At 43.4% G+C, this 12,860-nt stretch overlaps 1 protein-coding gene across 1 annotated transcript in view; it reads right to left on the reverse strand.

The window, feature by feature from the left end:
- luzp2 (leucine zipper protein 2) overlaps positions 1-12,860 on the reverse strand; it is a 273,258-nt gene that overhangs the window by 129,681 nt on the left and 130,717 nt on the right. Inside the window, exon 2 of the mRNA XM_037691960.1 lies at positions 8,858-8,975. Within this exon, the coding sequence (XP_037547888.1) occupies positions 8,858-8,975 (118 nt within the window). The remainder of the gene's footprint in view (positions 1-8,857; positions 8,976-12,860) is intronic.

The following is a 12,860-nucleotide window of genomic DNA, read 5'->3' on the forward strand; positions in this document are numbered from 1 at the left end:
GGAGGAGTTCAAGTATCTAGGGGTTTTGTTCACGAGTGAGGGAAGAATGGAGCGTGAGATTGACAGACAGAGTGGTGCAGCGTCTGCAGTATTGGGACTCTGTACCGGTCCATTGTGGTGAAGAGAGAGCTGAGCTATAAGACAAAACTCTCTGTTTACCAGTCGGTCTATGTTCCTACCCTCACCTATGGTCACAAGCTCTGGGTAGTGACCGAAAGAATGAGATTGTGGATACAGGCGATTGAAATGAGTTTCCTCTGCAAGGTAGATGGACTCTCCCTTAGAGATAGGATGAGAAGTTTGGTTATCTGGGAGTGACTCTGAGTAGAACCATTGCTCCTCCACATCGAGAGGATCCAGTTGACGTGGTTCGGGCATCTGCTAAGGATGCCCCCGGAACGCCTTCCTAGGGAGGTGCTTCGGGCATGTCCAACTGGAAGGAGACCCCGGGGAAGACCCAGGACATGCTGGAGAGACTATATCTCTCAGTTGGCCTGGGTATGCCTTGGAATCCTCCCAGAAGAGCTGGAAGAGGTGGCTGTGGAAAGAGATGTCTGGGCTTCCCTGCTCAAGGTGCTGCCCCTGCAACCCAACTTCAGAACAAGCGGAAGATAATGGATGGATGGATGGATGGATTGTGCTTTGACAAATGATAAAACTAAAAAATGTTGTCAACGTGATAGAAGAAATTGTGTGTCAGGTGTCGCTCTTGCTTAGAGTTTATACCCTTTGTTGCATGCATGCTGTGGGTGAAATGCGTATAGAGCAGAGGACTTGTTAGCAAAGAATAGAGTCCTAACATTTAGTTAGTTAGTTATTTAGTTTATTTGACATGGACAGGGCACATAAGCATAGAACAGAACAAGTCTGTGACTGATGTGTTGCACAAAGAGTATATAGCTACAATTCAGGTAACACTCGCTTTGAGTTTATACTCTGTCGTATGCGAGCTGTGGGTGACAAGCTTCACCAGCTGAGGAGGTGTCGGAGTTATTTATTTATCAGCAGCAGAGGGAAGCAACATGGTTCAAGCATGGCTCCCCAAATGACAAGACAGCCATATTTGTTCATAACTTTATTATTAGTAAGCCTGAGAGTTACCAGGTTTTAGCAAACAGTTGCCTAACGCACCCTGACAAAATGAGAATAGTGCAACAAAAAAAAAATCCTACACTCTGTTGCAAAATGTTCCCTGGGGTAACATGCGCCTCACCATGGCATTGCTCTGGGCCCTCCAGGGGGGCACGCTCCACTATTTGAGAAGGACGGATTTAACCCATCACACCTGAGATACACCCAGGCAGAGCAGTGGGCAGCTATGTAAGCCCTGGGGAGCAATTAGGGTTAAGATTGGGTGTCTTGCTCAGAGACCACTACAACATGTGGGAATGGCTGGGGACCGAACCTGGAATTTTCGGGTCCCAGCTTGGCTGTCCTACCTCTAACCCATAACATTACTTTAGATATTTTTTAATATTGTATTTTTAAGTCTGTCAAATAATTTTGACTGGCCTGTGTTATTTATGTATAATGAATAAAGTCATTTTTTTATTGCCCATCACTGAAAGCAAAAAATAAATAAATAAATAAATAAAAATAAAAATAAAATCCATTTTGCACGCTGTTGGCTTGCTACTACCTGTACACATGACAAGATTGGTCGATGCAGCTTTAGTCGGAAGGAGACAAAGATGTTCGATGCAGATGGAGTGACAGTTATCTAAACTGTTAGCGATTTAGCATTAGTTTCCGCTAATTTCTTTACCCGTTTAGCAGTTTAGTGCTTGCAAAGCTAATTTTCAATTAGTAGAATATGGGTTAGTGAAGCTAACTTTTTGGTTAACTGTGTACACCACTGGGTTATATATTAGTTAATTAAAAAAAAAATGTTGAGCTAAAGTTGTTGTAGCTAAAATTTATCCCCAATTTATATGTGGAGCATTCAACCGTTATTCATACAGACTCATCTCACTGAGCCATGAGGACTCATTTACAAGAGAGACCTGCACTATGAATGCATAAGAGTAAAACTTTGCCAGGACCTGTTGGAGCCAACTCTTTTTGTCTATCATTAAGCAATGTATTTTATGACACAGAACATATTTCAGTTTAACATTCAGAAACAATCATTAGTAATCATTATTGTACATTTACAACTGATTAAATTTTCGAGTCAACCCAGTTTAAGACCACAACCTCATCAAATCAACATTGGCCAACACAAAAATGGCTACCCCAGTTTATTTCGAGCTAAAAGCCAATGTTCTAGCAGCTGATAATCATTCACAACATATTCTATGATAATTAAGAGATTATGAAAACTTTCACAAGCTCATATGAGAAGATGTATATTTTAGGTGTTTGTTCTCCCCCCTTTTTTTGTTTAGAGGATATCTGTTAAAATGAAACGTACTTGCTTCAAAATATTTGCCAGAAACATGCTATGTGTTCCCTGTTGACTTGATTTTGTATTAAAAGTGAATAATTTTCATAGAGATGACACCTTGCCCCTCAGGAATAAATATGTTCAGCAGCACACTATTTTAGATTTAGCTCTACATTTGCCCTACCCAGCAGGCTGGCTCAGGGCCCAGGGCAGAGACAAGTGCCAACTTAGCTAGCCCGGAGTGAAGAGACTTTAAAGCATATTTCAAGGCTGATGGTGACCAGTTAGTTTTTACAGACACGTGTTTTTGAAAAATGCACAATAGAACCGAGGTAAAAATGTATCTTTTGTTGACCACATTTTTTTTTGTCTGAAGCTTAAAAACATAAACTTCTGCATTGCTTTGATTTTGCAAATGCTTTCACACTGATGAAGCTCCCATTTAATTTCCAAATATAAAAAACAAATTTAAATCTAGAAACATCTGGCCCACATGATCTATACAACCAAGTGGGGCGCTTGATTTGTAAGGACATGGTTGAACAGATTATTGTGACTGAATAAATAAATAAATAAACATATCATTGAGTTTTTGCTTATTCCTTGATTTGGCATAAAACTTTAAAGAGCTTTATCTAAACTGACTAGTAAGAAGTAAAGTGAGAATACAACACAGTGATAACAGTACTAAATATGATGATTATTATTAGTATTACATACTGAACACTAAACAACTCAATTTGATAAAATGTCCATGACCACAATTTGTCTAAACAGTATTCATTTGCAAGTGAGTTAACAGAATCAGAAAAAGCTTTATTATCATTGTACTGAGATACAGTGAGAGTATGTCCGCACAGCTGTCCGAAAGATGGGCTGAGTGCACATAGCTGCTGCTGTGATAGTGCGGCCTCTTATTCTTTGCAAAATACATTTTTTTAGATAGAAAAAGGGACAAAGACATGAGGAGAGGATAGTGGCATTACAAAAAAGATCTCTTCACACCTTGTCCTATCAGGACACAATTTAAGACATCAAAAAAATCTACCAGCAAGCACATTTATGAACACGTTACATATGCATTTGACAACAAGGCCGTCCATGAAGCACATCCAGATAGTCCATTGTCCTGATAAGATGATGGTCAGCCGGCACAGTTCTGATAAGCCTCCACACAAGTTTGGAGGGGGGGGGGGGGGTGTTGCGATAGACAGAGCTTTTCCTTAGTTTACACATCTCCCAAGAGAAATTGATATGTCGGCCTGTTCGAGGCCAACCGGGGGAGACAGATTCAGATAACTACAATTGTTGATTTATTCAGGCAGACTATTTTCCGTCAGCCTTGAGTCTGTACTGGTAACTTTCCAAGGTCCGCAATGGCCAGATTGGGGTGTATTCTGCCGGACCATGCTTACTAGCCTTTCCAAGGTAATTTCCAGCATGCTGGCGAGTCCCAAAGCCGAAGGTGGCCTGTGATATTCTCTCAAATCACTTCCGTCCTACGGTTTAGCTCGTAAATCAGCTGATTTTGAGTCCTCAAAGCATGAACCAAACCTTCACAAGCAGGCAGCCTGACAAGGGCCAAATTAGCTGCAGCTGTCTTCTTGTATGTTGATAGACCAGGAACTAGCCGATTCCAAAAAGCAGGAAACCTGTTATCATAAATCTGATTGTATATGTCTTCGGCGTCCTCCTGAGATTCTCAGCGGAACATGAGAGCTCTCCAGGACCCTGTCGTTTTGTTGAAAAGATTTTGTCGATTGTGTTGAAAGTCCAGTTGGTCAGACCAATAACAGTAGTTTTAATTTTGGAAGATGTGTAAAATAGGAGCTCCGATACACAGAAAAAGAGCAAAAAAGCAGGAGGAGAACAGGAGAGGGAAGAGAATGTGTCCGCCTCAAACTGCAAGTGAGGGAAAAAAAAAAGTTCTGCTTGGCTTAAGCGACCATTTTAATTTATGCAGTATTTCAAAATGCTTCGTTCAATATACACACACAACACCCCCCCCCCCCCCACCCACCCCCCCCCACCCCACCCCCCCCCACACATTTGTCTGTGAGAAATGTGGATATTTTTAGCTGTCCTTTACATCTGATTTTTACAACATGATTTTTCCAAGATGGCGCCGGTGTGTAGGGCTGCCCGTCTCTCGCTCTCTGCTTGTATTTTATTTTTGTTATTTTTACAATGGTTTGTGCAGTGTGCCGAGTCATATTTTCAGTATGATCGTCGGGCACTTTTGGAGCTCCGTACATTTGCTGAAATTCCCGCGGAGTTTTTGAACAGCGGCCATCACTCTCCCCCACCGGTCCTATCTGAGATTCCTGCGTTCCTTCTGCGTGACCCTGGCCTTTCTCCATGGAGGAAACGTCGCAGACGTCGTGGGAAGCGTGCAGGGATTTTGGTGAAACTGAGGCAAAGTGTGGATTATTCTAACAGGACTCGCTCTGGATCTGATCATCTCCTCTCTGACCCGTGGTGCTCCCGGGGCCCGGCTGCTGGCCAGCTGCCCGCGCGCTCAGTCCATGGAAACACCTGGAGTTGTTTACCTGTGCGCCGCACCAGCAGACCAGGAGGAGCTGTTCTTCATAACCTGCGCCCGCTGGCGCGCACGTCTCCCTCCACGGCTGTGCCTGTGTCGGACAATATCAGGATGTGTTTAATCAACGCAAGGTCTGTTTCCAACAAGACGTTTATCCTCAATGACTTTTTTAAAGATGAGGAGTTGGATTTTCTGTTCGTCACAGAATCTTGGATTTCTGATGGTGAGTCCAGCGCCCTGGTGGAACTACTTCCTCCGGACTGTGTATGTTGCAATGCCCCGCGGCCATCAGGTCGGCGCGGGGGCGGATTATTAACTGTTTTTAAAGCAAACTTTGCATGTAAACAGTTGTCCATCCCGGTGTCCCGCGCCAGCTTCGAGCTGAGCGCCTTTGAACTTGGACACTCTCCTCCGGTCCTGTGTGCGCTCATCTACCGCCCACCTCGTTCTAAGGACTTCATAAATGAATTCTCTGACTTTTTGGCTGATATCACTCAGAGATACACTCACTTTTTGTTTATTGGTGACTTTAATTTGCATGTGTGTTGTCAGGAGAAGCCCTTAGTGAAGGACTTTCTGGATTTATTGGACTCTTTTGGCTTAGCTCAGCAGGTGAGCGGCCCCACCCAAGAACATGGTCACACGCTGGACCTCGTTTTAACACGTGATGTCTCTGTTTCTAATTTGAAAATCGGTGACAATGTTTTTTCAGATCACATGCCTGTATTGTTTGACTTCACCCCCCCTTGTCATACTGCTAAGACGTGCGTTCCTGCACGTACGCGTTCCATTAACCATTTCACTGCTGCTTGTTTTAATGAAGGTTTTAATTCTGAGAGGATCGAACAGCTCTCGGTGTCTCTTACCACTGAGGAGCTAACCTCTCAGTTCAACTCTGCCTGTTTAAATGTTCTGGACCGTGTTGCTCCCCTTAAGACCAGAAAAACAAAACTTAAATCAGAGCCTTGGCTGAATGACGTCACGCGAGCCGTTAGGAGGCAGTGTCGCAAAGCTGAACGAAAGTGGAGGAAGGACAGGCTCCAGGTGTCTTTTCAAATGTTAAGGGAGAGTTGGCGTCACTATCAGAAAACCGTTAAAGCTGCCAAATGTAAATTCTTTTCTGATTTAATTGTCTCCAATTCCCACAACCCCCGAGTTCTTTTCTCCACCCTGAACTCAGTTCTACACCTCAGTGAGCCTTCACCTCTGGAAGCCTCAACTGAGCTGTGTGAGAACTTCCTCCATTTCTTTTTAGAAAAAGTGGCAAACACCCGGGCACTCATTTCTCCACCAGCTCATGATCTGTCCATCCCTTCTCAGTGTGTGGCTGTGTTTGACCACTTTGAGCCCATCTCTCTGTCCTCTCTGGAGCAGGTATTGTGCAGCATGAAGCCATCTGGTTCCCCCTTTGATGTGGTTCCCCCTCGACTACTAAAGGAAGTTTTTCCTACCCTGGGTCCTTTTATCCTCACTATTCTGAATAGCAGTTTATCCTCAGGTGTGGTGCCAAAGACTTTTAAACATGCTGCTGTCCAGCCCCTCCTGAAAAAACCTAACCTTTACCCCTCAGTCATGTCCAACTTCCGGCCTGTCTCCAGACTCCCATTCACCTCTAAACTACTGGAAAAAATTGTGGAGTCTCAGTTGAAACAGTTTTTGGGGGATCACGCTATCCTTGAGTTATTCCAATCTGGCTTCAAATCTCTCCATAGCACTGAAACTGCTCTACTGAAGGTTTTTAATGACATTTTCATATCCACAGACGCAGGTGATTCTGTGCTGCTTGTCCTATTGGACCTTACATCTGCTTTTGACACCATCGACCACAATATCCTCATTTCTAGACTGGAGCAGTGGGTGGGCATCACAGGGTCAGCCCTTAAATGGTTTGGGTCCTACCTCTCTGACAGAACCTTCTGTGTCAATATCAAAGATTTTAGTTCGGCATCGACCGCACTCCAGTGGGGGGTACCGCAGGGGTCCATCCTCGGTCCCCTTCTCTTTTCTTTATACCTGCTGCCACTAGGTGCTATCTTCCGCAAACACGACATACCCTTTCATTTCTATGCCGATGATTGCCAAATTTACTTCCCCCTGAGGCACAGAGGCACACGCTCTATTCAGCCTCTTCTTGACTGCCTGGCTGACATCCGGGACTGGATGGCTTTAAACTTCTTAAGCTTCAATGAGAAGAAGTCTGAAGTCATGCTGTTCCATCCCAGTGGCTCACTCATTAACCATGACATTGACCTTTTCTCTCTAGCCCCGCTAGAGAAACAAAAGGTGACTAATCTGGGGGTGATAATGGACCCGTCCTTAAAACTCAACAGTCACGTAAACATGATGGTCAAATCCTGTTTTTTTCAGCTGAGACGGCTGTCTAAGCTGAAGCCTATACTCAACAAAAAGAACCTCGAGACAGTGATCCACGCCTTCATAACATCTAGGCTTGATTACTGCAATTCACTTCTGTTTGGAATCAGTCAGTCCTCCATTGCTCGTCTACAACTGGTCCAAAATGCTGCAGCCCGATTTTTAACTGGCACAGGCTATAGAGAGCACATCACGCCAGTTTTGGCCTCCCTGCACTGGCTACCCATTCACCTTCGGATCCATTTCAAAATTCTCATGTACGTTTTTAAATCACTGAACAGTTCCGCCCCATCCTATCTCACTGATCTTCTGCAGCCATATGTCCCACCGCGCTCTCTGAGGTCAGCAGACCAGATGCTTCTCTCAGTCCCAGAAACCCGTCGTAAGCTCAGAGGTGACAGGGCTTTCTCTGTTGCAGGTCCACGACTGTGGAATGAGTTGCCACTGAGTGTCCGGCAGGCTCCCACACTCTCAGTCTTTAAGTCTCGCTTGAAGACCCACTTCTATTCGTTTGCCTTTAACATGGTGTGATTTGTTTTGGTCCGGTCTGTTCTCTACTCTGTTGGCCATTTTAGTTAGCTTCTGCTGCTATTTGTATCTGTATTTCTATTTTATGTTTTCCTGTTCGCTGTGCATGTTTGTGTTTCTTTTGTACAGCACTTTGGTTGGCCTTGTTGCTGTTTTAAGTGCTATATAAATAAATTGGTATGGTATGGTATGGTATCTGCAATGTTGCCTTCAGGTAGTCTGACAACTTTAGTTGTGACTACCTCTCAAGGATACCATTCAATCACATTTATCCGATCCAAATCGCATCCTGTTGTCCTTGCTGTACAGTATATCCTAATGAGGTGAGCTACTGCAGAAAAATGGCATCAATGAACAGCCTACAAAGAGGTCAGTCACAACCAAGTACCTACAGAGAGAAAGACAGACTCTAAAGAGCCAGCTGATTGGCAAGAACAAAGTCTAAGCCATCAACACATGTGCAGTGCCAGCCATCAGGTACCCCACTGGTATAATAGCCTGGCCAAAGGAAACTATAGAAACCACTGATATCAAGACAAAAGTGCTCCTTATACAGCATTGTGTTTGTCCCAAAGTCCAGCACCATAAGACTGTCTGCTAAAAACAGGAGGGAGGCAAAGAACTAGTTATCGTCAGACGCTGTACAAGATGAAAAAAAACAACAACAAAAAAACAAATGAAATCAAATCTTGTTTTGTTTATTTCAGCTCTTGAAGTGATTCTGAGGCTGATTTTTTTTAACCTCAGCAGAGTATTTGCAATATTCAAAAGCTATACTTCTTAGTATATAAACTTTACATTTGTATTTATATAAATATAGGAGTGCTTGCCAAACAAAAAAAAAAAAAGAGAAATAAAATTAAATATACATTTCCACATCAATGTGTTAGATTCTCCCATTGGCTTGCAGCAGTCTTGTTAAAAATAATAATAATAAAATAAAACTCAAATATTGACTTTACCTGGAATATATAAACAAGCATGTATTATTGCTGCTAAATTATAAATATAAAATGTATATTTCCAACCTGTAGGTTGCCTTTAATGCTGTCCAGCTCCTTTGATGTTTTTGAGAGCTGATGCAAGATGCTGCTTCGTTCACTGAAGACTTCTTTTAGCTTCTTCTCCAGACCATCGTAGCTTTGTCTGTTAAGAGAGGAGAGATTTCTTTATTATTTATTAATGTATGAAAATAACTGAGAAAATACAAAGAAAGAAAACAAGAAGATTTTATTTGAATATATTCAGATGTTAAATGACATAAAGTTAATATAGGGAATTATATTTCTCTTATTTAGTCTTCTTTTTAAAGGTTTGTTAACCAATTGATTATAAAGTCCATCTAGTATGGCAAAAAATGTATTTGCAATCCATCACTAAGTTTCTACAGCGGCCCATCATTTCATTAAATGTTTTCTCCATCCATAAAAAAAAGGTTTTGATTTGTCTTTTAAATTAAATTATAAAATACCCATAAAAGGACTACGAGCAGAAAAAATGTGCTTAGGGCGAATAAACACAAAATGGATATCAGTGCAGGTTTTCAGCCATCCTAAGGTAATCTTAATTGTTTGAACAAAAGTCAACTCGACTTCTCTGAGTGTTTTTGAACCTAGAATAAAACATCTGTTTGAGGAAAAGTTCAGTTGCTTTCTTTTCAAGCACTTAAAGCATACAGAGAGATGAAAAAACAGTGCAATATGCTGAACTTTTATGTTTATGGGCCTAGAGTTAAAAAAAAAAAAACATTTTGTTTTAATAAATATATTATTACTGGTAAAAATGAAGAATGAACTGATAAGTTATTCTCTGTGCAGCTTAAAACTAACTAAAAACGTCATTGTTTATTTTTTGTGAATGGAAACTTTTTTTTCACATTGCACATTGACTGAATGTACAAGCTGTATGTAACAGGACGAAAAAAAATGCACACACTTGTTCAGTGTGCTAATTTTCTATGGAACTTATTCTTTTTTCGTACAATTTATCTGATCATATCTGTTTTACTAAGAAAAAAACGACAACTAAAAAGCTCTCAGATGAAGCCTTCTGTATAGCGTCACTACATTTGTCTCAAGCCATGGATTAGTTTCATCCTGGGCTTTCTTCCAAAAACCCTGCACACCCCATGTCATAGATCCTTGCTGCAGATCATACACAATAACACATAAATCACTAAAAGAAAAGCAACACCTGGGAAATAAATAAATAACACAGCATACTGAATCCCACACTCCACTTGCTACCATATGGCATTGGCGGGAAATTTATTACAGGTTCAAGCAACGAGGGAAGATGGGGTGAGCGAATCCTCCCAGTCTGTGGTATTATTCATTGCCCAATGGAATAGGCCCATGGGTATCTATGGAATGAATAGGACCCATAATTTGAGCATCGCTGGCACAGAAACACGCACATCACAAGGTTCTTAGTCTTTCCTTTGCCTACCTTATCCACTGCAACTTGCTCATTTAAGCAAACAAACAGTACCAGCTGCATGATGTGATCACGCTTTTCAAATAGTTCAGTATTCTACCAAGCTTCTTCCAAACAAAGAATCTTTCTCTGAGACAGTGATGTCAATATGGTAAATGACAACCAAACAGCTTCACAAAAATTTAAAAAGAAGCTTCTAATTAGAAATGGCACAACCAGGCACATGACCATACAGCAGCAGTGACGGAAAAATACTTTTACTAGGCGTCTGCAGAACAAAACAAGTCCCATGCTCTTGATAAAACTCATCAAATTCCCTGGACTGAGGAGGAGGTGTCATTTATTAGAGCGGATTACAGAGGACAAATATTTTCTCCCTTTGGAGTCACAGTAGGTTTCTGGGTTATATGAGGCTGACCCTGTTGGAAGAAATAGAACTGCTGAGGCCAAAGAAAACACCACAGAATAAAACAGCCAGGGTACGAGTAATGTCTCAATAAAGAAAGCCGAAGATTTCTTTGTAAAAGCTGCAGCAACTCCTCTGTTGATAAGAGCCAAACTGTAAATAATTGCAAAATGCACTTCCAATACTTCCAAACACATATTATAGGAATCTAAATAAAAACAAAAACAGCTGGCTTTATAATAACCCACAACTATATTTTATTTTACATAATTAAAAATCATTGTTTCTTAAAAAACAAATTACACACAAAAAATAAAACAACCTTAGACAGTTTAGCCAAATCCCATATTTTCCGGACTATAAATCGATCTTTTTTTCATAGTTTGGCCAGTCCTGCGATGTATATTCCGAAGCGACTTATAAACGTGCTTCTTTTTCCCTATTCATATCACAATTTTTGACAGATGTGTTAAATGTTCATTTTTACTGTCATAAACCAAAGAGTAAACATTATCATTTGCAGCCACAAGAGGACCCTCTATGCTTTTGACAACTATATATTGTTCCTCTACTGCTAACCCTCCCACCCCCAAAACATTCACTTAGAGACAGCTGAGAAAAACTTAACACAAGTAAAATGCCCCCAAACAGAAAATCTTCCTGTGTGGCATTTGCGGTGGGGGTGCTGTGTGTGTGGGGGGGTGCATAGGTGGCGTGCTGGGGCGTCTCCGGGCCTATGGTGCGGAGCTCTTGATGTGAGAGCCGGCCCTCCTCAGCTGCGGCTCCCTGCTGCTCTGCCCCTTGGGCTGGGGCCGGCCTGTGGTCGCTGTCAGGTAGATGGTGCATGCGGTCGGCCCGACAGAGATTCTGTCGGGCTATCTGTCTGTGCCTGTTGGTTGCTCAGGTTGGGTTTTTGTTGGTCCCCCCTCTCTTGGATCAATTTGGGCCCCACGTTTGGTGTGGGGCCCACTCCCCCCGGTCGTGCTCCCCTTTGGCGGGGGACCCCCTTGCCGCCGGTGCATTGGTGGCTCTCGGTGTCTGGGCTGGGTGGTGGGGTGCACGTCGGTCCGCCCTGGTTGCTGCCTGGCGGGGCCTGGGTGCCCTGGCTCTGTCGGGGCTCTGCTGGGGGGTGGTATGGCCTCGGGGCTCGGTGTCCATGGCCGGATCTACTGGGGGGGGGGGCATGGGTCGCCGGCCGGACCTGTGGGCTCGTCGCTGCAGCTTCCTGGAGGCTCTGCATTGTGGTGGCTGGGGTTACCCGTTTTTTTCCTCTGCTCCTCTCTGGGGGGGTGCGGTTCTCCCTGTTGGGAGACTCCTGGGGCTCCGGGCCTGTGGGCCGCTGTGTGTCTGTGGCTCCGGTCCTCCCTATGTTGCCATTGTGTCCTGGGGGGGTGGGTCTGTGGGTCCCCGCGTCCACTATTGGGCATTCTTTTGGAGAAATCTGGTGGTGGCGGGTGTGCTTGCGCAGGTGTTTGGATTCAGGTGCTTTGACAGATGCACGCTAGGTTGGGTAGTGGTGGAAGCTGGATGATTCCTTGTGCGATGTCGAATGTTTCATGGTGATATTGTGGGTGGCATTGTGCTGTGCATGTTGTTTTGTCGTGATGGTCTCTCATCTTATCTATTTCTCTTTTCCAAAAAAGTTCAATCTGGTCCTCTGGACATTCAAAAAAACAGAAAACAAAACAAAGCAAAAAAATCTAGAAACGTTTCGTCTCTCATCCAAGAGACTTCCTCAGTCTGAGGTGCTGTTTTCAGCTCAGTCTCTTAAATAACACCTTCTCAGAGTGGATCAACCAGTTTGCTGCTGACAACCAAAACCAGCTGATCACATGCTCAAGAAGGACCATCAGCCTAACAATGGGTCATTAGCACACTGATGGCTGTTTACTACTCACAGAGGGCTGAGTGATACTAGCAATCACAGCATTGTAAGAGGGGGACAGTTGAACCCGGAGGCCTCCACCCCGGTTCAACTGTCAGTGATGGTCTCCTTTACTCCTCTCTCAAACCATCGTTCCTCTATCCAGGATGTGAACATCTTCTTCCCTGAAAGAGTGACCGCCGGCCTGGAGATGAGTGTAGATCGCAGAGTCCTGGCCTGATGGTGTTGATCTTCTGTGTTGGGCCATCCTTTTGGCCAGTGGCTGTTTAGTTTCCCCGATGTAAGACTGATCACAGCCCTCCTG

Source organism: Nematolebias whitei, chromosome 2 (genome assembly GCF_014905685.2).
Source record: "Nematolebias whitei isolate Nwh7 chromosome 2, NemWhi1, whole genome shotgun sequence".
Taxonomy (NCBI): domain Eukaryota; kingdom Metazoa; phylum Chordata; class Actinopteri; order Cyprinodontiformes; family Rivulidae; genus Nematolebias; species Nematolebias whitei.